The sequence below is a fragment of the Wolffia australiana genome, chromosome 5, assembly GCF_029677425.1.
Source record: "Wolffia australiana isolate 7733 chromosome 5, ASM2967742v1".
Classification (NCBI taxonomy): domain Eukaryota; kingdom Viridiplantae; phylum Streptophyta; class Magnoliopsida; order Alismatales; family Araceae; genus Wolffia; species Wolffia australiana.
In genome coordinates, this window is record NC_135839.1 from 2,349,929 (window position 1) to 2,377,864 (window position 27,936).

The 27,936-nt window shown below is 40.1% G+C and overlaps 2 protein-coding genes across 9 annotated transcripts; both read right to left on the reverse strand.

Annotated features, from left to right (window-relative positions):
- LOC144702896 (Vacuolar protein sorting-associated protein 26) lies at positions 1–6,508 on the reverse strand. 3 transcript variants are annotated; one of them, XM_078574908.1, is made up of 11 exons: positions 6,324–6,508; positions 6,126–6,218; positions 5,973–6,037; positions 5,069–5,123; positions 3,028–3,117; positions 2,826–2,910; positions 2,644–2,739; positions 1,831–2,015; positions 1,182–1,270; positions 251–350; positions 1–178 (listed from the first exon to the last, which is right to left on the reverse strand). In XM_078574908.1, exons 1-11 carry the CDS (start codon positions 6,375–6,377, stop codon positions 143–145), a joined length of 948 nt encoding a protein of 315 aa, XP_078431034.1. In that variant the 5' UTR covers positions 6,378–6,508; the 3' UTR covers positions 1–142. The 3 variants fall into 3 exon arrangements, with proteins under 3 accessions (XP_078431034.1, XP_078431033.1, XP_078431032.1); XM_078574907.1 differs by lacking the exons at positions 5,973–6,037; positions 6,126–6,218; positions 6,324–6,508 and adding an exon at positions 5,289–5,857 and having other exon boundaries at positions 5,069–5,208; XM_078574906.1 differs by lacking the exons at positions 5,973–6,037; positions 6,126–6,218; positions 6,324–6,508 and adding an exon at positions 5,289–5,857 and having other exon boundaries at positions 1,831–2,018; positions 5,069–5,208.
- A 6,209-nt stretch (positions 6,509–12,717) lies between these two features.
- EMB1895 (ARM repeat superfamily protein) lies at positions 12,718–27,677 on the reverse strand. 6 transcript variants are annotated; one of them, XR_013581498.1, is made up of 9 exons: positions 27,569–27,677; positions 25,584–26,026; positions 25,301–25,486; positions 24,365–24,475; positions 22,993–23,196; positions 21,140–22,917; positions 18,665–19,157; positions 17,612–17,683; positions 12,718–13,915 (listed from the first exon to the last, which is right to left on the reverse strand). XR_013581498.1 is itself a non-coding variant. In XM_078575317.1 (9 exons), exons 2-8 carry the CDS (start codon positions 25,963–25,965, stop codon positions 18,671–18,673), a joined length of 3,039 nt encoding a protein of 1,012 aa, XP_078431443.1. In that variant the 5' UTR covers positions 25,966–26,026; positions 27,569–27,677; the 3' UTR covers positions 17,430–17,683; positions 18,665–18,670. The 6 variants fall into 6 exon arrangements, 3 of the variants coding, with proteins under 3 accessions (XP_078431443.1, XP_078431444.1, XP_078431442.1); XR_013581496.1 differs by having other exon boundaries at positions 17,590–17,683; XR_013581497.1 differs by having other exon boundaries at positions 12,718–17,376; positions 17,590–17,683.
- Positions 27,678–27,936: the final 259 nt, after the last annotated feature.

The window sequence follows — 27,936 nt, forward strand, 5'->3', positions numbered from 1 at the left end:
TTGGGAATAATCTAGAAAGTTTCTATTTTAGATCTAGAAAAAAAATTAGAATTTCATACAAAAAACTAGTCTCAAGCTTAATAAGCAATACAATCCGGAGAATGACACCTTTTTCATCCGTATTTTTCCGTATTTCAATAAATCAATATATTCTCAATGGCAGAGTCTCCAACACCACCTGAGGATGACAAAAAGATGATTTTTTATTTCTTCCTACTTAAGATAAATATTAAATATTAATAAAACATACCCATGGCATTGGAGTCTTGAGATCAGACTTTGAGTAGAGTTTTGATAGCTCTGATTCGAAAGTAATAGAGATAGAAACCTGAAACTCCACTGAAAATGGCCTGAAATTGAAATCAATAGCATACATAAAAAGGAGTATAAATAATGGCCGTGATAACAATAAAATGATTCTATAAAAGATATATTTTAACAAAAAAATAAATGATATTACAAAGGGATCTTCTCATCTGACGTCCAAGAATCATACTTTTAGGCATTTTTATACTATTTCTTAATCTTCATGACTTAAAAGGGGAAAAAAAGTCGTCTCATATGAACATAAATGTACAGTATCAGACTTGTCGTATTACAAAAATGCCAAATGCGCAGGTAAAATGCACGATCGGAAAACTCAGAAGGCAAAATATCCTACAATTCACACGGCCTTACTGATACTTAATAAAGTCACTCTTTTTTTATCCTCTCAATGTACTCATTACACTTATGGGTTACTTAATATTAAGGCCAGTCATGTGACCAAACTTAACGAGTCCCAACACAACATATGTATATAAAGACACACGTCTAAGTGAATGGCAGATTGAGACTAGGCAATCTTTAACTTTTATCTCTCTTCTACAAAAAATTCGAATTTTGACTACTAATAAGAAACTGTTGAACTCCACAGTGGATAAGATAGAGTGCAGAAACAACGACAGGAGAGAGATAGGAGGGAACAAAACCAAACAAAATTAAACTATATCGATAGAAACCTTAATAACGGGAAATCAGAATGATACCCATACTTTGAAAATAGTCAAATCCAAGTTAGTAATCATGCAGTATAAGAACGAATCATTGTACATTCGCTCATGCTAGAAATAAAAGTACATCGCATAAATCTAAGAAATGGATGAAATGCAATAGAATTTCTGGAATAGTACAACACTAACCCAGCTATCAATGTAGGACAAACCAAAAGGCGTGGAAGAATAACATATATAGGAATAGCCAGCGATCTGCATACATCTCCATCAGCAATCTTCAGAGAAATAGAGAAAGATTATAACCTGGTATACATAACATCGTGCACTTTTCAATAGAAAACCATTCGAACTAAATAGATGATCACAGGAAGAATGAGTACCAGCCATGGGTACATGCAAAAAAAAAGGGTTGGAACCAAATAGATGAACAGGAAGCGAGAGAACCGATTATGATTATGTCATGGTCCCAGACGGGCTGTAGAGAGTGAGCGGAATGGGTGAAGAGTGATAGATGGATGTACAGAGATGTGGAAAGAGATAATGAACAAGAAGATGATTATCTAGATGAATAACATGAACATAGATAAGGCTGTGGTTTAAGAAACTCTCCCTCTCTAAAGTCCCCAAATTCCCAATATATTTGGAATAGGGATCAAATCACCTAATATTGATTGATACAAGATCCTTCACTCCTTTGTATAGAAGGGTTTACATTAATGCTCCATTGATCCATATTCATATATACACCTTGGGATCTAACAGCTTACCTGCCTTGAGAATTATTAAAGCAAATACATGACCGCAGGATGTATGAGTATTGATTATGTTTTCATGCCTGCGTTGTCTGGACAGTGGCAGCCTCTGTAATAATCCTTTCTCCAGCAAGAATGGACTCCACGCGGAGTAACAGTATATCTATCGACCTGATGATTACAGCAGATGATTCAACGATAAGCTCTCCACAAAGGGGACTAGAAATGGCGCACTCTGTCGGAATCGTTCCTGTCACCCGAAAATGTCCTGCTTGAAAACCAGTTGATATTATTAACAGAGTGAAACTAAAGCCAAATGAACTACGGGAGAAAATGGCAGTTCCTCAATCCAATTGTTAATGTTCGAGTTGTATCATTTGAGGAAACATTTCAGCGAGGAGAATGTAATTTTCAAATCTCTAAAAGGATTAAAAGTGAAACAAAAGAAAAGCTCAAAGAGAACCAATTTGATAAACAACCGGCGTTTAGTAAAAGAACAAATTCGTAATGTACAACTTCAAACATTAACTCGTAGCCCTTCTAAATGTATGACCCGAAACTTTTGATACGAGACCTGTAAAAAGGAAAACATCAATCTAATTTGTTGTTTGCCCTTAATAAGCAATCTAAGAACTAATACGCTTGTTTAAGACTCAAGAAGAAAAGGCCAAAAGCTACATGATCCCTATTATTTCTACCGAGACTTTAGGAAGCCATTCAATACAAAAGAATACGAGTGATTGACAGATGGACAGACTTTTGTTCATTCGCTGTCTTAATGTCTCGTGAAAGTTTTAAACTATGATTGTATCTCTGTCTGTAGTCAATTCAGAATCCAAAATATATAAAGTAAAACAAAATAAACTTTAAGGGATAACTCAACATTGCTTGCACACCAATGGTAAGCTCGGGCATTAGTTGGTGTTTCTGAGTGTCTTGGGTAATATAAAAGCTCACGACATTAGCTCGAATAGACTGCTCTGATGTAAAGCCTGGAACATTAGTCAAAAGATCAATTTGCTTTCATCAGGCTATAGAAACAAAGGATGATGCATTCAAGAGAAGTGGGTAAATTTACCTTTGTCACATTCCACTATGTATTCTTTGGTGACAGACAAGGACTTCTGAAGATATCCTCTGCTTAACTCTGCGGTTACTAAATACTTACCAACAAAGTGCATTGAAATAAGTTACAAACCTCCCAGAATGAAAAGGACAAATCTCGCACTCCACCTTAAAATGAATTAGGAACATAACAGCTTGCAGGTGAGAGCATTAACCTGAATACTAATATTTCCGCCATGAAATGTGTCATAAAACCTTTGATAACCAGTTTTACCATCGTTGCTCAGAGATATGGAAAAAGGTATCTGGATAACAGGAAACAACTGCATTAGGGAGTATGGCCCTGCAGTCAGAAAATGACTCACTCAAATATAGATTAAATGAAGCTGTATGTTCATTAAAAATCTCAGATAATCTATCTATTCAAATGTCAATTCTCATTTTCTGAAATACAAGATATGGGAAGCGTGCCAATCGTAGCAGGGCTTTCATTCTGAGGTGACATACGACTTTATACCTCTAGTTTGAAGTGTATGGATAATATATTGAAAAGCCAGTGGCTTACTATCAGGTGCACTAATGATAGTTAATGGCTCAAAAATGACAAAACTCTAAGTATACAGTCAGGTACTGTTTATGGTTTGATTTACTGTTTGCGTTTTTGCTTCTATTTCTGCATCACTGGTTTTTCATTCCAGTAAAGGGTGACTAAATGAGCTTTTTTATTCTTCTTTACTTATATGGCCACAACCCCCTACTAAAGTAACTGGAATCTGATATGTTCCCCATCCTATCTAGGGTTAAGTTTGTCATGTTAGGCAACTAGAGGCATTTTGGTCATTTACCCAATGCATCTCCTTTGAAATGGGGAAGGCCCACTCTAGGAGGACATCCAAGAAGAATGAAGTTAGAGTCCCCTAATCATGCTCTTGTACCTGAGTACGGTCCACTTGTTATAATGGGGATAACTTAAAGGCAAGCCTACTAATTATGTAACGCGTCCAACTTGTTACTTAAGTGGCACAACCTTGATGGGAATATGACGTGGGTGCAAGGATTGTCCAACGATTCAGTAAAAAAAAAACACTTTGATTCAGGGAATTGTTCCATATCCAGAAGATAGAGAGGTTGAGGGAGAAGAGAGAGAGCGATTCCCAAGATAAAAGGGAAGAAACAGGAGTGGGAGAGGATGACAAAGTATCGTCCATAGAAGGTTTGAGGGTCAACAAGGTATTCCCACTGTTATCCAGGGGACATCGTAGAGCCTATAAAGCAAGGGAGGAGGCACGAGAGAGAGAAGGATGACAGCTAGGGTTGCTTATGTCTCAATTCCTGCTGAGCCCCTCCATGAGAAGGGGCTTAAGTTCACTCATTGGTGGGCCTGCCTCTGGCAGAAGTTTCTTATGCTTATAAACACGACTTTGGATCATACCAATAAGCAAAAAGAATTTAAACTAGCACTGCATAATCAAGAGAATGTGACTTTACTTTATGCAACAACCCTAGCACTGGAGACCATAGAGAGGCTCTAGTGGCTGACAGAGTGTATTAGTGGCAAATACAGTTCAACCATCTCAGCAGTGCAGAAATAACCACCACAAACCAGAACATTAGTTTGGGCCGTTGATTTCAACTGTTAAGAATAAATCTCAAACTGGTTAGCAGAAAGTAGGATGAACTTTTGAACCCAGAAACTAGAGAGAGGAGTAGGATAACCTCTAAAACAGAATTTCCCCATCCAATAATCATCAAGATGAGCAGAATCTTTAGATGATAAGTTGTTTCTCAAGAACAACGATAAGGTTCCCTTATGGACTTATCTTTTGTTCCTTCCTGTATCCACCCTTCTTTTGTTCCTCGGAGAAACGGTGTTCTTGAAGTCTTTCTTCTAGAGAATATTTTGTGGGGACTATAGTCAGAAATATATTGAGGGAGATTCACAATCCAGGATCGTAACAAACAACTTGACAAATTGAGTACCAGAATTCTCCCAAACTGTTGCCAAAATGGCCAAATCCATTGATCAAAGCATTAGCTGAGTGTCGGCTCAATGAAATATTAAGAGTCTCCATTTAGGAATTGAGATACCATCAGCAATGTTTCAGATATCTGAAAAAAGTCCTATATCACTCAGATGGAAATATTATACAGTATTTATTAAGAGGCTATTAAGTCCAGACATATTACCGGATGTAAGAATATTTGAAAGTGGATGCTTTATAGACAGAACGTACATCAAAAGGTTTAATTTTTCACCTCATTTGTCCCCGGCGCAAGCTTCCCTGAAGATTTAATAACAACACTGCTATTCCTGATCTCCAAAAGATGAAGACAAATACACAGCAGTAACATCCCACCAAAAGCCATAAAATTTTAAAGAAAGAGGATCCAAGAAACTGAAACAACGACATTAATTCAATATGATATGTCTGATACAAACCTCCCCAGACACAATCGAGAAACAAATAAAGAAAACCTGTGTTGCATGTGCCACTTCAAGCAGCACGTGTGGCCCTGACTCGGGTGGGAACTCCAGCATATAAGTACTGATCCGAATGAGGAAGAACGGGCCATTCTTAGACGGGCTGAGTGGGAGATCCTCCTCAGAGGGAACATAGGCGATTCGCCTATTCTCTCCATAGTTCTTGGAAAATCTGTGGATCGTCTACATCGTCGGAAAATCTGAATCTTCTTGGAATATTTGAGCTATATGTTGCGTGTTTAGTCACAGATTCATAGATATCTCCATCAGAAGCATATCAATGTCATACAATTTTGAAATACATGCATCCAGGGGTTATAACCAAATTTCCCGTCCCATAAAACTGATCAAGGGAGAGCCTAAACTAAATTTAAGGTCCAGAGCCCCTAATCTGGAAATTCTACTAACGAGAGACACGATTAATCTATAGATTTTGATTCTACTCATCGTTCTAACAAGAATTTCCAACTGTTACTAGATATTTTATCCATTCTACCAAGATTACATCCCTCCTATACCTGAAATCATGCGTCTTCAACAAAGAATGCAATTAATCTAGTAGATTATCTTCTACGATCGACGGAAATCTCCGTAGAAATCGAAAAATCGTTCATTCGACAGCAAAACGAGATACCGACGTGAGGAAACTGATCCTGGAAAGATGAGTCGGAAATTAACACAATCGAAAGAAGCTTGACGACGGTGTACAATGATTCGACCATGCCCGCCAAACCACCTCGGACCTTCATCCAACGAAAAACAAAAAATTACGCCAACAACAACGAGAGATCAGAAGAAGAAGATCGAAATTTTGTCGAAATACATACATGCCTGAAGATTGACGGCACCGGAGATTGACACGCGGATTTCTTGGTGGGAGATCGAACTCGTAGACGTCGTCACAATCCTCCCCTCTATCAATTCCTGCCGATATCAAAACTTATACTTAAAATAATCAAAATTGCGTAAAAAAAGCCGGAAAACTTCGATTGAAAGCGTCAATCGCTAGATTTTGCACGTAAATCCTACCGATGGACGATACGTGCGATTGGATCGCGACAGCTTCAGCTCGATCGACGGCATGGCGGCCTCCTCTTCCTCTTCCTCTTCTTCTTCCCCTTTACCAAGGTTCAGAGTTCAGACGGTCGTCTCCTGACGGCGGACGACGGATGACGAATGACGGATGAAGACTGTTCGATGACGGATGATGGATAATGGTTGATGGATGATGGATGATGGGTGATAGATGATGGATGATGAATTATAGATGATGGATGATAGATGATAGATGATAGATGATGGATGACAGATGATATATGAAAGATAACTGATGATGTATAATAGATGAGGGATGATGAATAATAGATGATGGATGACAGATGATAAATGATAGATAACGGACGAGGAATGATAGATGATGAATGATAGATAACGGACGAGGAATGATAGATGATGAATGATAGATGATGGATGACGGATGATAGAAGACGGATGATGGATGATAGATGACGGATTATGGGTGATAGGGATCAGCAAGCGTCATCCATCACGTCACATGTCACAGTGACGGAAACATGACAGATGACATGACGGTGATGGTTTTAGGGGTTCATGACAGTGACAGTGATGAATGACGAAGTCGGCGTGACATTGACGTGATGATGACGGGGTGCCAAGAATGCGTGACGTGACGGAACCGCCCATCACGAATGACGGTCAGGACGTTATTACTGAATAGTTTTAATGGTCAGAAAATACATTTAAAAACCATTATTTTAAAACATTTCAATTTTCTGGCATTTTGCACAGAAGTCCCTGGTTTTTTTTGCGCGCGCAAACCGACACCGCCTATAAATAATTGGAGATATATCCCTGAAATTTTCTGTCCTCTAAATTTTCCCTAGTAAAAACCAAAGGAAATTTTAACAATTATATCACTAAGTGTAGAAATTACCGAAACATACTAAAAAATAAAAAACTAAAAAAATAAAAAGGAAAAAGTGTAGAAATTACCATATTATCCTACTTTCTTGATAAGTATATCTATTTTATACTAAAAAATTATTTTCTTTGAGCAAAAAAATTTTGCAAAAATCAATTAATTTCTAAAGAAATTATCAAAAATTCAGGGACCCATCCCGACATTAATTAACAATAAAATAATTTTGAAACTTGGGTGAACCTATTGATATAAGTTTAAATTTGATATTTACCTGGTTATTCGCCAATTTTGTAAAGTATATATTTAAAATTATGACATAGTGTGTTCACATCAAAACATATGCCAGATTTTTCAAAGAATTTCACTAAAACACATGCCAAAATGGAGCGCACCATATAATTAAATTTTCACTAATTTGTGCAATTGTTTTCAGTAGTTTTAGCCATTTCTCTAAAGACTCTCCTCAATGAACTTCAGCCCGGAGCACCAGTATTTTTCAAAACTGCCTCAAATGCCACCTTCACTCATCAAGATATGCACCAGGAGAAAAGCTGTGAAAATGCTATCCACCCATCTGCAAGGACGACAACTCCGGAAAATTGGAAAAAGTAAGTTACTGATTGGATTAGTGGAAAGTAACGTAAACCATAAAAAGTGAAAAAATAGTTGCAGTAACGACCATGAAAAACACATACGAATAATACGTTCCTGAGGGAAATTATAAACGATCGCAGCCTAAAAATTTATAGGATATCAAGACTACTGTCAACAATTAGTTTAGCACGCCATGTAACTAAAATAGTTGAGAATAAGTAGTTATCATGGTTACATGACACAATATTTCCATCCTAAAGATGAAGTAAAAGACTGAAAAAAGAAAAAAACACAAGGCATAGAATTTTTAAAGACACTAAAATTAGAAACGGTCAGCTAGGAAGTAAAACCACAACATCTTAAAAAAGGTCATTAGGAAAATAGCAATGAATGTAAGTTTAACGGTTAATCACTCGACTGATAGCAGACGTGAATAAATTGACTAATAAGAAAGAATTAAATATATAAAGAGAGATGTCTAATCAAATGAAGTATTTTAATACTCAGTCGAGTATATCACACAAATAATCAGATTCAAAATTATACATGAACATCCTTTCCCTCCCAACGCCCTAAATCATATGCCTCATTTAAAACATCTGTCATCCATTAGCACAAATAGAATACAACATATAATGATCCTACAATTAAGGCATAAATAGAATACAACACCAGTTGCTATGGTATGACCAAAATGAGCAGCGAAATAAGGGTTTACGCAAGAAGTAGATAAAGTACATCAAATGTACTAAAAGAATCTGTCAACTCCAATGCTGACAGAACTAATAAATTTGATCTCAATTCCAAAAATATCTAAGTTATGGTTTACCACAATAAGAAACATGGATATGAAATGACAAAAAAATGACAAAAAACCAGATAAATCAAGCCAGATAACTCAATTATGTGTCATAAATCAATAGAAAATTGAAAATCATAAATCATAAATAAATTACACAGTAATAACTATTTGGGAAAAATAGATATGTTTCCTGCGTTTACCCATTATATCTGAAGCATCAACACAAATTCATAGAGTCATTTGGTCTGAACGGTAGATCAAGACCATAAAAAACTTGCGTTAGAACATAGGTTATTCTGATGTGTTGTGATCGAGGGTCGTTTTCAAAGATTTTGGCCTTCTGAATCCAATGAAATAGATTTCATCTCAATCTGAGATTAAATAAAGAAGTTTCAAGTGAAAACTTCAACTCATACGGCAAAATTAAGTTTCGATTTTCATCAAATTACTGTTTGGGAGTTAATCTTGATGCGAATATGAATAAAAAGGAAAGCACGAGCTATTCCGGCGAATCAATCATGAAATTTGGATTCAACATTCAGTGGAATACTTTTAAAGAACCTAATCTTGTCGCTGATCGCATCAAAAACAAAATCACGAGGTAAATTGACAAGGAATCAAAGGAGATCTCGGCGAAAAACAAGACGAAATTGCAAAACTTACAGCCCAAAGAGGATGCTGGGCGCCCTCCTGGTGACGATGAGCCAGACCCAGCCGTAGCCGAAGAGATTCTGCAAGGTGAAACTTACAAAAAAAATGGTCGTCGCAAGCTTGCAGCCTGTAAATTTTTTGTAATGTAGGGTTTTTTCACGTCACCGGTGATGGTGACGGCGTCACGGTGATGTGGACTTAACGGGATGCCCTATGGAGGGACGTGTGATGGAACGTTACATTTTTGTATATGCTGGGTTGCGTAACGGGTCAGTGACGTGACGAAACTTTCATCACGTCACCGTCTGTCATGTTCCGTCATCCGTTCTGTCACGTCTCATCCCGGACGTGTCGTACCCTAACGGGTGATGAGTGATGGGTGATGGGTGATTGGTGATGGATGACGGATGGTGGATGGACGGATGGTGGATGATGGATGAGGGATGACGGATGAAAGATGATGGATGATGGGTGATGGGTGACAGATGGTGAAAGTAGGATGGTGGATGATGGATGGTGGATGATGGATGATGGATGATGGATGATGGATGATGGATGATGGGTGACAGATGATGGAAGTAGGATGGCAGATGATGGATGATGGGTGACGGATTATGGATGGAGGATGTCGGATGGTGAATGATGGAACAGGATGGAATGGCATTTATATATATATATCTTCGGTCGCAAATTCTGTAGATCAGTTTCGGAATGTATGGCTGAACAGACAGAAGATAGTTGTAAACCTAGAGTAGATCTGGGACAGCCCGAAGAATGGACATCACAAAGGATTTTGTTCTGTTGCAATTCTGAGGCCAGGGCAAATGACTCCTGATGTTAGGGGAAGGAACGGAGGACAGATCTCCATGTGTCCACTATATAAGAATGTCTCCTATCAAAGGATGATATGTTCCAAATGACAGACGAAGATGTCGGATGATGGATGGAAAAATGATAGCTGATGGATGATGGTTGATGGCTAACAGATGATGGATAATGGATGATGTCTAACACATGAAGGAAGACTGATGACGGATGATGGATGATGGCTAACAGATGATGGATAATGGATGATGTCTAACACATGAAGGAAGACTGATGACAGATGATGGATGATGGCTAACATATGAAGGATGGCAGATGACTCATGACGGATGCTAGCAAGAAGATGGGCAGATGATGGATGACTCATGACAGATGATGGCTAACAGATAGCGGATACATGCTAATAGATAACTGAACAAGATGGAACGGCATTTAGATAGGTCATCCACCTAGGGAACGGAAGCCATCATCTGTTACGTCACACATCACGGTGATGGCAACGTGACGGATGACGAGATGCCGACGGTGATGAAATGAGGGGCCCGTGATGGTGACAGTGACAGATGACAAACTAGGCGTGACGGTGACGCGACGGTGACAGGGGACCTCCAACGAGTGACGTGACGGGACAGCCATCATAGATGACGGCTGTAAGGGATTTTTAAAAATGAGCAAAAAAGCTTAAAATTTTTTAGATGTAAGCTTTTTGACGCACGAGATTTCTCCATGTGGTGTCGCTAACTCTATTTCTTGGCATTTTGTAGAAAAGTCCTTGCATTAGTTCATGCGCGCAAAAGGATGCCGTCCAAAGATAATTAGAGATATGTCCCTCTAATTCTCTCTCCTCCGCATGGTTGTTTTTTTCCGTCACACATGACGGTGATGCCGTCCGGTGACAAGGACGTAACAGGGACGCCACAAACCATGACGGAACGTGATGGATTTTTTCAAAATTCTCGGACGTGTGACGGGATGGTAATGTGATGAAACTTACGTCACGTCATTGTCCGTCAGGGATCGTCATCCATCCCATCACGTCCGGGGCGTCACGGCCCGAACGTGCTATTCCCTACATCCACAATAATGTCAATAGTTTAGTTCTATTCTGGTCTATAGTCTATATGGCTGGACGGAATGGATAACTGGACAGATGCAGAAAAGTTGTAAACCTTGAGTAAATCAGTAGCACCAGGAGAATGGAAGGCAAAAAAGGCTTTTGTTTTGTTGCAATTCCAAGGTCAGGATGGAAGACTGATGACTGTAGGGAAAAGAACGGAGGATGGATCATCTTCTGTCCACCATCCAAGAGTGTCAATAAAGAGAGTTTATTCTCTAAGTATTTCTTTCATTACTTTCGTGTCGGTCTTTTGTATTATTCTCTAGAAGTTGATGCAAAGTAGAGAGGATCTCTAAACTTCTGTATTAATTTACCTAAAACTGATTCCTCTTTGGTCTCCTATCTATGAGTTTATCTAAATAATTTTTGGTTACTCGAATATCATTTCCAAAATTGTAGTATTTTCCTCGTAATACCAACTTTTAATATATCCAACAATGGGACGGATGAGATAGATTCTTGTAGACAAATTTAGAGACTAGAATCCCCAATCGACAGCCCAAAGTCATGCCCCATGTCTTTACTAACTGGCGACCCTAGTTATCTAGTAAAATGATAAAAATAGTGTCGATATCAAATATTGTGTGTTTTTGAGCCTTAAAGTTGTCATAGTACCATGGTGTACCCATCAGTATCTTTTAATGTCTTCCTAATCAAGAGTTTTTAGATACAATTACTTTTAACTTGGTCTTTATAATTGCTCTACTTAATTTTATGAACTTGACATGTACATAATAGTCCATACATAATCTTTCACATGAATTCTTCCGGTAACTTTGCGAAAGTCTGCGCACACATGAATGCCTATCAGTTATTTGATGACTATCCACGCTTGACTTCTCTGAAATTAAGCAGTTTTATTTCTAAAAAAGATTTTCTTGTAACTGGTCTGCATATTTTAGGTTGACTTATGATGATCATTGTTAACAAACTAATTGGCCAAGAGAAAGTATACGTTTTGATGTGACTTTTTGTCGTCGAGGCAATTAAAAATATCTCGAAAAATTAGGGGATTTAAAGAGGAAAATTTGTGGATTTTCTGGTTGATGACCTTCATCTTCCACTCATAAATGGAAAGACCCCAACTTTTCAACATGCTATGGTAGGGAATTAGATTTTGGAAGTACTAAAAGGGCATTTAAAGAATTTAAGCCATGTGTACAACTTTTATGTAATTATTTCTCTTTATTCATTGTTGGAGATGAATCCAACAGTGGGTAGTTGCATGACAAAGCTTCTTCAGAGTCCACATTGACGCAGGCGGTTGAAGATTAGTCATGCAAAGATCATGGCTTGATAACTGGGAATGTCATTCATGAAGCAAATGCCACACTTTGGGCAGTATTCATATCTAATATATTGTTTTTTAATCTTTAAAGTGATGCAGGACGATTAGGGAAAACTGGGTACGATGACTATATAGTGTTGGGTGGGATAAAACAGACCACAAATCATACGATTGAATCCAAAAATTTAAATCTGGTGAGAATAATGATGGTGCAGCCCATTTCCTCGTCGAGTTCGGAATACTTTCTTACAACCACCGCGGTGAAAGAAAAGCAACAAGATCAATAAATTTAAATGGGTGATCGCTAGAGGATTAAAAGGCCTATTCAACTAGTCGCTTGAAGATTCAAAATCCCAAAACTAATCCGACAGCGGTGGACAAACAATCGAAGAACAATGGTCCTCGTACCCAGCCTGAGCGACTAGCAGGGCCGGGCGGACAGCCCTACATGTGACGGAGCGAGAATGGCATCCGTGCGCGCGGCACTGGCAGGCAGTTGTGCGCATGGCAGTGCAGGAGGGCGCCTGTGTGCTCAGTGGCGTAGGAGGATGCTCGTGCACGCGGCGCGCAGGCGGGCAGCCGTGCGCACGCGCAGCGCAGGCTGGCAGCTGTGAGCGTGGTGGCACAGGCTGGCGTTTGTGCGACTGGCGGCGCGAGCAGGCCACCGTGCACGCCCCCAGTGCTAGCGGGCGGCCGTGCGCGTGGGGCTTGAACGACGGCGGGCGTGCGCGGGCACAGGCGACTGGCGGAGAGGCGGAAGGCCCAGCACGCAGCGGGCAGGCGGGAGCGAAGGTGGTCTTCCCTTGACGACAACGATAGCGGCAAGCAGCGGCGGCTCAGAAGGGAAGAGAGTTAGGGCAAACTTCCTCAAAAAGAAAGAAACTTCAATTCATAAAAAAAATTCACCAAGTGTTTCTCACAACATTGGCCTATGTATAAGCCTTGGAGGAAAGAGAAAATAAGATAACCTCGAGTCGACATTGGCGACGTGTCGACTTGTCACGTTAAAGGACGATTCTAAAGTTGGCGTTGACAACGTGTCATGACACGGGATGACTCGTGTGTAGGTGGAGGCGCGTTTGATGCTGGTGCATTGTCGTGGTCGCCATCACAACAGCTCTGAAGTTGGTGTTGACAACGAGTCATGACGCAGGATGTCCCATGTGAAGGTGGAGGCTCATCCGATGTCAATACGTTGTCGTGGTTGCCATCAAAAGGTCTACAATATTTTCTTTCTTCAATATCCAAATAATATTAAAATTATTTCTCTTTCTTCTCAGCTCGTTCCGGAAACCAATCCTAATCCGCACACTTTTCCTTGGAAAATTTGAGGTTCTTGAGCGAAGAAACGAAGAAGAAGAAGAAGAAAACTGACTTTGTAGGAACATTCCAAAGGCGCGACCTTAGGAGCAAAACGATGATTAACCAGTTGTGGAATCGCATTTGATTTCTAGTAAAACGGTAAAATAGAATTGATGTAGTTAATAATAAAAACTAACTAGAAGAATTAAGAGCCTTATGGATCCATTATCTGATTCTCCAGAGTGTACCCTCAGAATTTATTCTTTTGTCAAGACAATCGAATGATTCTTTAGCCAATGAAGGATTTTTTAAAAGAAAATCAAGATCTTCTCCGTTCTCTCATCTTTTTCTCTTGTTTTCTTCTCCAAGCTTGTTTCCCCAATATCTAAAATCAGGATCTTGATTTTTTTTTAATTATTTAATTTCTTTAAAATCAAAAACTTTCTTCTCGTACTTTCCCCTCAATTTCATTACCCTACTCTCTTCTCCCTTTCCTCCCTAGAATCAAATCAGGAACCCAATATTAATTCCCTGAGGTTCAATCGCCTGCTTTTCTTATTCCAAGGATAAGTGTAATTAAGGATAACTCTAAACTATTTTGCATAAACTCAAGATAAGCTAATGACTATAAACACCCCAAATTAGATTTTATCATCCTCCAAGCCAAGCTCATGAATCTTTGCATCCAAAACAACATTGGATGGAAGGCAGTTGCAAGCCCCAGCCTGTAGGATTGTATCATTGCACTACAAAGTTTCTTGGACAGAGTTTTCATTCTTTAAGCAGAGGATCTCCATGAGCTGAAAATCCACTAAATAAATCTAAAAGTATTGTGTATGTGTGAGATGCTTAGAGCCCCAAAGAGCAACAAGCTGCCACTAGATTTTATAACGCGTACACAAAGTTAGTAGCCATCCACGCGAAGAGATGGGTATAGTTAAACATGGCAGTGGTCGTCTCTGGTCAGGTAAGAAACCTCATCCTCACAGTTGAGAAATGGAATAATTAGGCAGAATTAGTCGCAGTCTACGACCAGACATAAAAGTCAAGAGTCAAAAGAAGAAGAAGAAGAAGGTGACCAGGATAAGAAGAGGGAAACGCACGCCAGATGGGATCAGAGAGAAATGACATTACTTTGACTAGTCAACATGACTAGACCGGGACCAGACGAGACCGGACCGGAGCCGGACCAATCCTTAGGTACGGTTTAGGTTCTTGTTAAACGTACGAACCAGACCGGGACCGTCAAACCCTACTCACACTCTAGGTCTCCAAGATTTCCATATCAAGGACAGAGAAGAAGGGGGAGATGCACGCCAGATGGGTTCAGAGAGAAATGACATTATTTTGACTTGTCAACATGACTGGACTGGGACCGGACCGAAACCGGACCAATCCTTAGGTACGGTTTAGGTCCTTGTTAAGTACGAACCAGACCGGGACCGTCAAACCCTACTCAAACTCTAGGTCCATGATTTCCATATCAAGGACAGAGATGGTGGGCACCCTTTCGCACCATGGCGAGCATTCTACCACACGCCTATTGATGTACTCAACGGGACTGGACTCGATAGCCTCTTCAGCCCCTGAATGTTCTCCCGGCCTGATCAATCTGGTACACCTCCGTAACCCCGTGCTGATCAAAGCACTGCTTCCCCACCACATTGAACCCCCCCGCCCTCTTCTCAATCTGCCGCTCTCGAACACAGGCAGCTTGAAGGTGGTCATCTCCTAGAAAGGAGACGGGTGGACGAAAATTCTACTACAAACTCTTCAATGGCAGCCCCCCATTCATCGTTGTCAACCATATTAATAGTTCTTCCCTATTGGTTTGGCATTTAAATCCGATTCCGTATAATATAGCTGACCAAGTCATTTGGTCAGATTGAACAATCGAGCTTTGAAGGGACATACTCATAAGATCTAATCAGGGTCTGGAAACTGCAATTGACTGAACTTTTCGATCAGGTCATGATATGGCCAATGTATCAATAGGATCTCGATAAATCTGATATGATCGTTGAATCGTAGACACCTGCAACCTTGCATGGGATCATACAGAGACGACCCAGGCACATGACTGCTGATGGGGCCGGATATTAAAAATGGCTAGGAACTCACTTTCTCTCATCAATCTATCTCTCTCTCCGATTGTCTCTTTCTAGCTCTCCTCTATCTCTCTCTTCTTTCAGTCTCCCACTCACTATCTCTCTATAATCAATCTATTCCTACCTCTCTATCTCTAAGGTTATTACCATTGGTCCTATCTGCCTTTACAGGACATTAGACCGAGTCTATCTCTCTCCCTCTTGCTATTCGTGTGTCCCTGTTATGATACCCATGAGGCAATATGATGCGAACCTGGATCTAGGCTTGTATCGGAAGGAGAGTAGGGGACGAGGAGGGTAGAATTTCCCGGGGTAGAGAGGTGAAACGGGAATGATAAGAGGGGTCGAACAGAGGGGGTAGAGGGGTCGACCAGGGACGAGCGGGCTGAAGATCCGGTGAGACGATCACAAGGATAGGGAATCGTAGAGGGAGAGAAGGAGACCAGACCCAGATGAGGAGAGGGGAAACAAGAACTTCTTTCTTCTATCTTCTTGCCTGCCCTCCTAAAGAGAGGGCATCCCTATTTAAAGGGAAATACATAATAGCAAATGTCTAAAATGCCCATGTGGGCTAAATGACGAAACTACCCCTAGACAGGTTTAGGATCCTATCAAGGATCCTATCACAATATCAAAGAAATTATGAAATAGAAAAGAGGAGATAACGGCCATGGCTGAAGAAGAAAGGGTAGTGCCAAGTGTAGAAGCACATGACAATTAAAGAAAGGAGTAACTATCTACCCACTGAGGATGGGAATTATAAATAAAGGGGCAGATGTAAGAATAAGGCATCGGCGGGATCAATAAGAACATCATCAACACTTCCTGCCTTTACTCCCACGAGAAAGATTTATTCGCATAACAATAATTTCAATAATAGGTTGATAGACCTAGAAATTGATAAGATCCTCAATCGAGGTCCGTATCTGAAGGTGGACGAGGGTGAGACGAGAAGGGGATTCCTGGGGTTGCGAGGTGAAACGGGAAGGGTCAGAGAGGAGGCCGAGCCGGGGAGATAGGGATCGGCCGGGGACGAGCTGCCTGGAGACGCGGTGAGGTAGAGACGATCACGAGGACGGGGATCGTGGAGGGAGAACGCGCGTAGACATAGGAGAGACGAGAGGGAAAGGGGAGCCACTGAACTTCATAACCAAATCCCAGTCTACCCTCCCCCGAAGGAGGGCTGTGCTATTTAAAGGAACACAAAGGTAATTATGTCAAAAATGCCCTCGAGAGGCACCTTGTCGGGACCGCTGTCGCTTTCCTCTCCCCCCCCGGAGTTTCAAGCAAGCTTTCTTCGTTCTGATTAAAATCAGGAGGTTCCCTCCCTCAACCCAGCTTTCAATACTAATAAAACGTCACGCTGCCATTTCATTTTTCCAATATCATGGAATAGCATGGCCTGGGGCTAAGGTAACTCAAGTGGGAGAGCCGTGTTATGGGTGCAGGAACCCTATCAGAAATCAGGAAAAATTATGAAAAGTAGCTGAAACAGCTATACTCGAAAATTGAAATGATTTCTCATCATTGAAGGCAAGGAAAATACATGGCAGATATACATCGAGAGAGTAAAAGACAGAGAGAGATATGTCACGGACTATATACATATGTGACATGTAACAATACTCATAATCAGATGAATAAACATAGGAATGTACAAGAGTACCGAGATTTAGAAGCCAAAAGACCTTTTGGCAACAGTAAAGGTAAGCCAAGAGCTGAGAGAAGGCAAGACCCATGTAACACCCATATCATACCACCTGACAGAACATGAAAAATAAATATGAGTACCAGGATTTAGGCAGGTATAGACATGTGGAGATCGATAAAAATTATTAAATAATAACAAGAAAAACTAATCAAAATCAAGGTCAGAGAACAAATGACAGAGCCCGAGAGTTGTATCTAGGAATCGTTTCCAAATATTCTTGAAGATGGAGGAGTAATAAGACGGGGATAAGACGAGTAGACTGTAAATGATTAAATTTCCACTACCAATAAAAATGACAAAAATCCCCTAGATGCAATGGAGATTGTGTCAACAGCATAAAAAATTGAGTTCCAGGACTAAAGCAAGTAAATAAGTTAAAATTTGACAAACTTGCTCAAAAAATGAGAGAACTATTTAAAACCGGAAAATAAGAATGAAGTTCCAGGATTTAGCTAAGGAAGTACGCCTAGAAATGGACAGATATGATCTAAAAATTGAGACACTATTTAGAGTATGGATCAGATAAAAAAAAGAACACAAACACGAGTTCCAGGACTTAAGAAAGGCAAATACGCCTAGAGATCGGTTAAAATTCTTTGTAAAATGAGAAAAAATAAAAACTTTTAGAATCAGAATCAGACAAAAAGAAAGAACCAACAGGATTGCCATGATTTTTAGGCAAGTAGATGCGCCTTTAAATTGACAGAAATTTATTTAAAAGATGAGCAACAACTGTTGAACTCCACAGGGGAGGTGTACTGTAGAAACTAGATAGCGAGAGAGAGAGAGAGAGAGAGAACAAGAGAAGTAAAAGAGCTCATAGAGAGCAAACCGCGGGAAGAATCACGCCCCCCCCTAGAGATTAACGGTCGGCGAAGACAAAACTGAACTCATTTAAACTAGAGGGTCCTCTAACCTTAATTAGATATAGGAATTTTAAGAAAAGGAAATTATAATAAATACCCATATTTAAATCAAAAACTCTTCAGAATCAGAAACAGATAAACAATATGCAAATAAACATGCTTACCAGGATTTAAGAATCCAAAGGCCTTTTGACAACAGAAAAAGGAATTGCATAATTGAGAGAAGGCAAGGTCCATAGCTGATCATCATCATCCATGCAGCATCCATGCCATATGATCCGATAAAAACCTTCTGGAAAAGATGAGACATCAAGCAGGCAAGATGAGAAGCCCTGGCCAAGAGAATTGGCCTCCATTCTCACATAGGTCACAGCTGCTGAGTCAAATTTGGCATTAGTTCCCTGCTTCATGAACATTAAAAGCTGCTCGTGCATATTCATCGATTTGTCTATCTCTTCGAGCCAGCTGGATGCAGATTCCGAGGAATCAACCGCCAGGATGCAATGTAGCTCGCCAATTCTACCTTGGCGGATGGATGAGATGTTCTTTAGCTGGATGCACAGATGAAGACTGAGCTGATTCCCCACGAAGGTGTACAGTTCATTTGGGTTGGCTGTCTTCTCACCGATAACAAAGAGCTCAGCGCCAGCACAATCTCTGGGGAAAGGGTTTTGTTGGGAGTCAGGGTGACTTTGTCATTTTCATTTATACTATGAACCTTATTTAATTATTTATTTTTTGCGATTTTGCGGTCTAAACAGGGTTCTCCCAAAGTAGATGTAAAGTAGGTTTCATATTTCTTTAAGACTGCAGAACAAAATACATGTTTTAATGAAGAGAAGTGAAGTAGTACTCATATGAGGTAGGACTAGAGAGAGATCCAAGAGAAACGAAAGACAAAACAGAGAGGGAGGGATGAAGAAGAAGAGAGTAGGAAGAGAAGGGAGATGTTCTTTAACTGCCGGTGAATTGCGCAGTTGATGGAGATACTTTTTTTTTGAACAAAGTTGATGGAGATACTATTGAACGTAACTAAACTAAAGGGATCCCCACCCTTGCAGAAGGATCAGGAATCTTAAGAAAGGAAAATTCAAGTATTATCTACTTTTAGCATGATTCAGTTACTTAGAAAAATATACGTGTATATAGGCTTTGATAAAGAGATATATTGAATTCTATATCCTGATGTGTGGATGAACCATTGCAAGACTTCACTATGGTTGTGATGGCTCAAGTGAAGCCTAATGTAGTAACATCGGACTCTGGAACTTTGAATAAAATTCGCAAAAAATATAAAAGTCGGGAGAACCTAGTCATCCAAATCCTGTGAGACAGCTACGATTGGGGATTAAACTGGGATGAGAAAGTGACCCCAGGTAGAGGGATGCCACCCTTTTGGCAGGGCCTTCTGCCAATTTTCCCCAAGTTCAAGGCTTCTTCTTCACCCGACTAGGAGACGGTTCCCTATTTCCCTTTAGGACAGATCATTGGCCGTCCGGTAACCCTTTGTGGGGTGCATTCCCTCGGCTTTTTGCACTTGCCCAAAGTCCTGATGCCACAGTGGGGGACTGCTGGAACAACACATGGAATCTGAGGGTAGAGGGTGCCCTACCAGACCAGAGGTTGGCGGACTTCTTGGGCATGCAACAAACCTTGAATGAATGTCGTCCAAGACCCAGTGAACAAGACAGATGGGTTTGGACCAACGCTTCCCTTTCAGTTCAGAAGGCTTACGCGAGGATCCGTCAGGGAAATGAGGACCAGTCAACAACCCAGGCATGTCATTGGCACCTAAAGGTTCCGCTAAAGATAAAAGTTTTTTGGATGGTTCTTACAGCGCAAATGATTGGCTGCCCACGTCTTTCGCAAGAGGATGTATCTAGATACATTGGCACTGTACACTTTTATGCACAAGAGTCGACGAAGACTACAATCAGTTATTCTTAAAGTGCCCCTTTGCCTGCTTGATTTGGGCAATCCAAATGCAGCTGGCAGCGAATGCAACATTGGAGGAGGCCTTCTAGGAGTTCATACGGAGAAGCAACCCTAGGAGGCGGGAAGAGGGGGCCTGAGCGATGATAGTGCTTTGGGTGATATGGCTACACCGTAATGAGGTGGTGTTCAAGGGGAGCAAGGCTTCTACGGATTGGCTCGCCCACATGGTTGAGGGCCTCATGGTGTCATGGTTCCCTCGAGGTGTAAACAGACAAGGGAGGGGTTGACCATGTATGAGTAGAGCTTTGGGGCTCTTCACACATACCTTTGGGTGGTTACCGCTTTCTCGGGCTACCACCTTAAATCATCTTTCAGAAAAAAATCAGCTGCCAGTATACATATGAAACTGAGATGGTTCTCAGATGAAAGATGCTCTTGAAAAGGAAAACAAGTCTGTGAGCAAGATTGACGACACATAAGGACTATAATAACAAAGAAAGTTTATTCATAAGAAAAGGAATTAATGTCAATTGCGATGATATTAAATTCTTTTTTTTTGAAAAATCACCATTTAGGTGATGGTGGTGTTGTTGAAACCAAGATTGGCAGGGAAATTTTGATCACAACACTAGAATAATTATTTTCACGTCCTGACACAGGTGTGTCATTTAAGTTGGACCAAAGGTTTGATTCTGGAAACGTACCTGAGCCTGAAGAAATATGGTGGGACATTGAAAGGTAGGCTCATCCACTTTAGAAGAACAGCGATAAAAGAATGTAGATAATTTTGATATACGTATCCCAACTGTTCTTCTTTAGATTTAACATGTTTAGCTTCCTTCAGCAAGCAATGAATGCTGTCCGTGGCAAATCTGCAAATGGAAAGAGTGCCCTGATCTGATCCGCAAACCCCAAATGATTTGTTCAGACTTCTGGACATCGAAGGGAAACCTCTAATCCAATCAGAAAATGGCAGCTGTCCCCTAAGGTCTAGACCATCCACTTCACATAGTCTTCTAGATAAATCTTCCAGAAGAAACAAACCCGAGTCCTCAAAGTACAGGGAAAAACCAGAAAAATATCCTAGCAGTGAGTAATAAAGTGCAAGTCTTGATATCAACTCAGAGCTCTGAACATCCATTTCCATGAAAGATATAATCATGAAATCATATTCTCTTGATATCTGATTGAATCTACGAGATATTTGCAACAAGTTTGTCGATAAAAAATTGATCTCATCGGCAGAAGGTGAAATAGAGCCGTATTTTAGCAGTAAGTGAAGAAGATCTATGACAGTCTCAAGGCCCTTCTTTCTAAGGCTCAATAACCAGGTTTGGAACCAAAAACCCCCAATCTGAGTCTTAAGAGCAGATAGGACTTCTAGGGAAGAACAAATCCTTTTATGAGCTCGAGATAGCTTTTCGCTCTCTTCTTGCCTCAGAACACTGCAACACTCATAGATTCTCTTCCTTTCCTCGGTGTCTTTGATAGGCCTCTCAATATCAACATCAGAGCATAATTCGTTGACAAGCCCTGTGGAGAGATCTGGAAACAGAAGCAGCCTAATCTCACTTTCAGACCCTCCAAGTAACATTAGGGCTTTCAACCAGGAACGGCAAGAATCGGACTTTGCTTTGGGTATTAAATGTTTAAAAGCATTAGTAGCTGCAAACCAAGCACCATCCATGCACGAATATTTTCCAATTTTATAAAGAATCCAGTAGTTCTTTCGGGATGTCATCTTTCTTGCTAATTGAAGGCCAAATCTCTCAAGTCCAATCCATCGGTTATCAGAGATGATCATGCCATCAACATTGTTATAACGAAGAATTAGATGAAAGGATTCGAGTTCAAGAACATCACTGCCAAAATACCCAAAATTCTGTAAGACATTCAAGAGAAGATTGACAATAGTGCACATTTCAGGAACAGTCTGATTGTTGTGTTTAAGCACATTGAGAGATGGGACAACAAAATAACGAAGGCACGATATGATCACCTCAGAAAAGTTTTGTGCACTCTCTTGAGCTTCCAAAGATGGGTCTAAATGGCCAGGTTTAAGTTTCAGTTGAGAGATCTTATCCTCAATTGTGCCTCTTAATCTGCTCAGAAAAGATAACCCTGACTCTGGGCACATCTGCACAAGTCTAAGTACACAAGTGGAAAGAGTTATGCACTTTTCTTTAAAATCATTGCCAATGAGATCACCGTCTTGTTTATTTACTGCAGAAGAAATATCATCGCCAATGAGAAGACAAATCTCTGTGGTCAGAAAATCTAAGGCACCTGCTTCAGGAAGTTTCCCAGTCTTGGAACAGTTTCCTTTTTCTGCTCTCTTGTCATTGCAGTATATGTCTGTGAGCAAACCAAGGGACAAGTATCTCTTTGAAATCCACGAGGATTGGGCTGCGTCTTTAATACAGATGACCAAACTTTGAAGATCTGGCAAATCAAGCCATGATTCCGGATGATCCCTGAAAATCTACACCATCCATGGATCAAGCCAAAAAGTAAAAATTTTAACCCCATAAAAAATCTAAAACATCAAATGTGTTACCTGGTGCAGGATTTTCAAGGCTTCACACTGGAGAACAAGAGAAAGATTCTGATCATTTATGATTGGCATTAATCTTGATAAAACATTCTCTTTTGCCAGAACATGACAGAGCTTCCAGAAACAGAGTAATCGGAAACACTTCAGCACCACAGATTTTGTGACAGCAGAACATTCTTCAGCCATGACGGTCAAAAGGAATTCGACCTGCGCACAACGGAAAAAAGATTCTTAAGGCAATGCAGAAGAATTTTTCCTCTGAAAAGCAGAGGGTTAACATCATCAGATTCCTAGTTTTGAAGGGCCCTGATAGGAATCTCCCTTGTTTCTATCAGAGTAAGCATGCAAGGAATCTGTCTATCCCCAGTAAAGTGCAAGGACATGTGTCAGGTCAAGCATAGTTGACCGACCAGTTTTAGACCCTATATAAAGGAGGGAGCTCAAGTCAAGAAAGGAAATGAAGAAGTTATTACTACCGGAGCTGGCTGGAGTGCAAGATTGCGATTCCGATCCAGAGGAGAGGAAGACCAATCCGGCCCCTCTTTGATCTACCCTTTCTTCCCTTTTCTTTACTGATCCTCTGAGACTGGTGACAGAGACATTTATCTATTCATTTTCCAGTGGCATTCATACATTTCCTTAGACAATTTGATTGATTGCTAGGTCTTGTCAGCTCAGTTTCTGGCTTTTTCTCCTTTTATCCGAAATTAAAATGAAAAGGATATTTTTATTTTCCGTCAGTTGTTAGACTATTTCTGAAAATTTTTGGAAAAAAAATAAGAAAAATAAAATTATCCATTTTTCCTCAGAGATTAAAAATTCCCCAGCTTATTGAGTATTGGCACATACAACTGATATGATCCCTGAACCTCCTGGGGCAGTAAGATCTTTTGGCCATTAGGACCATCTATGTCTCTCCTTTTCCGTGTTTCCTTTAAATAGCACAGCCCTCACTTTTCGGAGGCCACACAGAAAGTTTTGCAAGCAGTTGTTCTTGTTCCTTCTCACCTCTATGTCCAAGTCCTGTCTCTTCCTCTATGATCTACGTCCTCATGATAGTACCTTCTTCACCGTGTCTTCAGGTTGCTCGTCTCTGGTTGATCTCCTCAGTTCGGCCTCTTCCCAAACCGTTCCAGTTCTCTTCTCCATCTGAGAATCTCTTGCTCATCCCCTTCGTGACCCCCTAGATCTCTATTGAATTGGGGTTTTGCGTTATTAGAATTACATGGAAAAAGATATGTTCCGTGGGAAATGTATCAGCAACATTGTTCATACCTGTATTATTTTTACGACAAAAGCCAATAAGAAAGATATATTCATGAAGTGGAAATCTGCCTTCTGCATTACGGTTATCCTAATCAAAAAGAGCAAGTACCTGCTCAGAAATTAAAATGACAGACTTCATAGCAAGCTTTGTCAGGGAGAAGAGAGATTCCAATCGGGTGCCATCATCTAAGGGTGCCTCCAGAACCAGCCTTTTACAGATCTAGAAATAGGAATACATTGAAGAATGAATATAAAAGAATCAAGGCTCAAAGTATGAAAAAAGTATTTGAAGTATGGCAGATTTTTTTTCTTGAAAAAAAAGGATATCACGTATAACAGATGTTATCATCCTAATCATTACAAAGTCAAATCTGCAAATACTTGCATCCCCGTGGTCATCATGAGAGAAACGAAGGTGCACCAAAAAGGTGATACCTCTTTTTGATTAATTTAATTTTAATTGTTTTACCAGCTGCAAAGAGGATCGGGTCACTATTTCATTTCTAACAGAAAAGAAACTCTCTTTACGCAAAAAATGATAAAATCGATCTCTTAAAAAAGTTATCACTAGCTATACCTGAAATAAACATAAATAGTAGAAAATTGTCAGTGAACTTTATGAAATTTAATGAAACCAAAGAAATTTTTTTAACACCGAAGTACTTTGGTGGAAAGATGATACATCAGAAGTGCTATGAAAGCTGAAAGCCCTACATAAAACCAGCAAAGTTGGTGTTGACAGGGTTAAAAAATAAGAGAAAATGATCCACCAGATTGGTCTCATTTGGAGTCTAACAGGGGTGGCAAAATCTTCTACCGAGTAATAGAGAGTTCATGAGGCAACAACATGTTTCTGAAGATGAACTTATGATTTTTCATGCACAGCCCAAGTAGCAGAAGCAACAGATATTCCAAAAGAGAATACTGATTTAACGCAAAAAACGGAAACTCAGAATTTCAAATAATACCTCCATAATTAGTCTGACAGGTAAGGATTGTTAGGATAAATTTCCAAATCAAATTACGAGTTTTTATAGAGTAGTACCTTGTAAGCTTTGGAAGCTAACAATGAGGAACACTGGATATTACCAAATGTCCTAGCTGCCTGCGACTTTAGATTGGATGGAATGTGCATCGATCGAGTAATATCTATCAATATGCTGACAATGGCATGAACAAAATCTTCAGAGAATAGAGACAGGCATCCACAAGCAAACAAAGATGCTTTCACCTGCAGATAATTCCCATGATGTTACAATTCAGTGGAAAAAGAATTTCAAAACGTCTGTTTTGGGGATAAAACTCCAAATAAGCCACGATCAACCTACCTCTAAAAAATTTTGTGACCTCAAACCTGATATAATAATATATTGTCCATCAGCATTATCGTGAGTTAAAGGTGCCCAACAACCCAAAAGGCGCAAAGATAGAGCTCTTGCTTTTACATCATCTGTGTCGAATACTACCCAAAGCCTTTTCAACAGTTGCAGGTAATTAGGTAACCGTTCCTTCGAGAGTATGCCTTTATATCTCTTACCCTTTCTCCTAATGTGTCTCAACTCCAGCATAAAAACCTTCAAGATAGAAGATCGAATGCCGTTATTGCCAGAGATAAAGGCATCCACGAGCCTTGTAAGAATTGTGTTTGAGAAAGTTCTTTCCTCTCCAGGAATCAAATCGTACATTTTTGAGGCAGATAAAGAGACGCATGGTTCTCGACTCCACGATAGAAGTCTAGGTGAGAACTGTTCGATCACCTCTTCTTGGTGGCCTGTATCAAGAACACAGTAACAAGTGAAACAACCGACCGATTCAGAAGAAAAGAGAAATTTTCAGATCATGATTTCATTCGAAAATGGAGATGAGAGCCAATTGAAAAAGACAGAGTATCCTCGAAGAAAATTAGGGGTGGCCTGGATCAAGAAAATAGTAACAAGTGAAACAACCGACGGATTCAAAAGAATAAAGAAAATTTCAGGCAATGATATCTTGCTATCATGGAGACTAGAACCAATTGAATTAGGGGTGGCCTGGATCAAAAACACAGTAACTAGTGAAACACCTGACGTATTCAAAAGAAAAGAGAAACTTTCAAGTCATGATTTCATGCGAAGATTATCTTCGTATAAAATTATGGGTGGCCTGGATCAAGAAAAAAGAAAAAAAATGAAACAATTGATGGATTCAAAAGAAAATAAATTTACAGATGATAGATCCACGAGCCTGACAAATTATCAACACGCCTTGAGAAGATTATGTTACCAGAATTCCAGAGCTCGAGATTATTGAATATTGTTGAGAGAAAACAATGCGCGATGTCCGGAGAGTAGATAATGCTCGGGGGTCTTGAAAAATGATTGATTCGTAGAAAACCACGCACAGCGGTCTATACATTCCAAGAGAAATTACTATGGAATGGTACTATGAAAGTAAAGCGTGGCTTCGAACAAAGAACTTTCAGATGTCGAATTATATTCTTAAACACTACGGAATTTTTTTGATTCGTAAGCCTTTCTCGAGCAACGCACGGCAGTTGAAGTATGTTCGTATAAATTAACAAGGCAAAATTAGGCTAATATCAAAGCACTATAGAAAAAAAATCTTCGGAGATCGAATTAAAGGAATACAAACATCGTTTGATTCTTTCTCAAGCAACGCACGGCAGTTGAAGAATGCCCACATAAATTAACAATGCGAAATTACGCTGAAATCAAAGCACTAAGCAAAAAAAATCTTCGGAGATCGATTTAGAGACTTACAAACATCGTTTGATTCGCAAGCCTTTCTCGATCAACGCACGGCAGTTGAATAATGTCCATATAAATTAACGAGGCAAAATTACGCTAAAATCAAAGCACTATGCAAAAGAAAATCTTTGGAGATCGAATTAAAGGAATACAAATATCGTTTGATTCGTAAGCCTTTCTCGATCAACGCACGGCAGTTGAAGAATGTCCATATAAATTAACGAGGCAAAATTACGCTAATATCAAAGCACTATGCAAAAGAAAATCTTTGGAGATCGAATTAAAGGAATACAAATGTCGTTTAATTCGTAAGCCTTTCTCGAGCAACGCACGGCAGCTGAAGAATGTCCAAACAAATTAACAAGGCAAAATTACGCTAAAATCAAAGCACTGCGCAGAATAAAATCTTTGGAAATCGATGCAGAGAACTAGAAACATCGTTTGATTCGTTAGTCTTTCTCGAGCAAAGCACGGAAGTTGGAGTTAGAAAAGGCAAATTTACGAGAAACCAAATCACTACGCAGAGGAAAAAAATCATTGGGGATCGATTACAACGGAATACAAACCTCGTTTGATTCGTAAGCCTTTCTCGAGATCAATACTCCAGTTCATTGCGCAGGCTGCTGGAATCCTCTCCATTCAGACGAGAGCAGGGCGGGGCAGCAAATACAGTGGCGCTTGAAAATTAAATTCAAATAAGAAGTGTCCTGGCTATTTATACTATTTCTCTTAATCGGTTGTACCCACTACCCAGTAGGGTGCTGCCGTTCAAAGTAGCGAACGGCACGTCCGGGACGGACGGATGACGATCCGTGACGGACGTCTCTTTGGGGCGTCCCGTCATGTCCCCATCGTCATGTGTGACGGGAAAAACAACCCTGTTAAGTGGAGGAATACTGTTCTCTCTTTGTTTTATCTCTCTCTCTCTCTATTT

Coding starts and splice junctions, on each gene's coding strand:
- EMB1895 (XM_078575316.1), bottom strand. CDS start 27,641: ATGGAGAGGATTCCAGCAGCCTGCGCAATGAACTGGAGTATTGATCTC. Junction 25,487..25,583: donor GGTCACAAAATTTTTTAGAG/GTAGGTTGATCG, acceptor AATTATCTGCAG/GTGAAAGCATCTTTGTTTGC. Junction 22,918..22,992: donor CCTTGAAAATCCTGCACCAG/GTAACACATTTG, acceptor TGGATGGTGTAG/ATTTTCAGGGATCATCCGGA.
- LOC144702896 (XM_078574908.1), bottom strand. CDS start 6,377: ATGCCGTCGATCGAGCTGAAGCTGTCGCGATCCAATCGCACGTATCGT. Junction 6,219..6,323: donor ATCGCACGTATCGTCCATCG/GTAGGATTTACG, acceptor TGATATCGGCAG/GAATTGATAGAGGGGAGGAT. Junction 3,118..5,068: donor TTGCGCCGGGGACAAATGAG/GTGAAAAATTAA, acceptor CCTGTTATCCAG/ATACCTTTTTCCATATCTCT.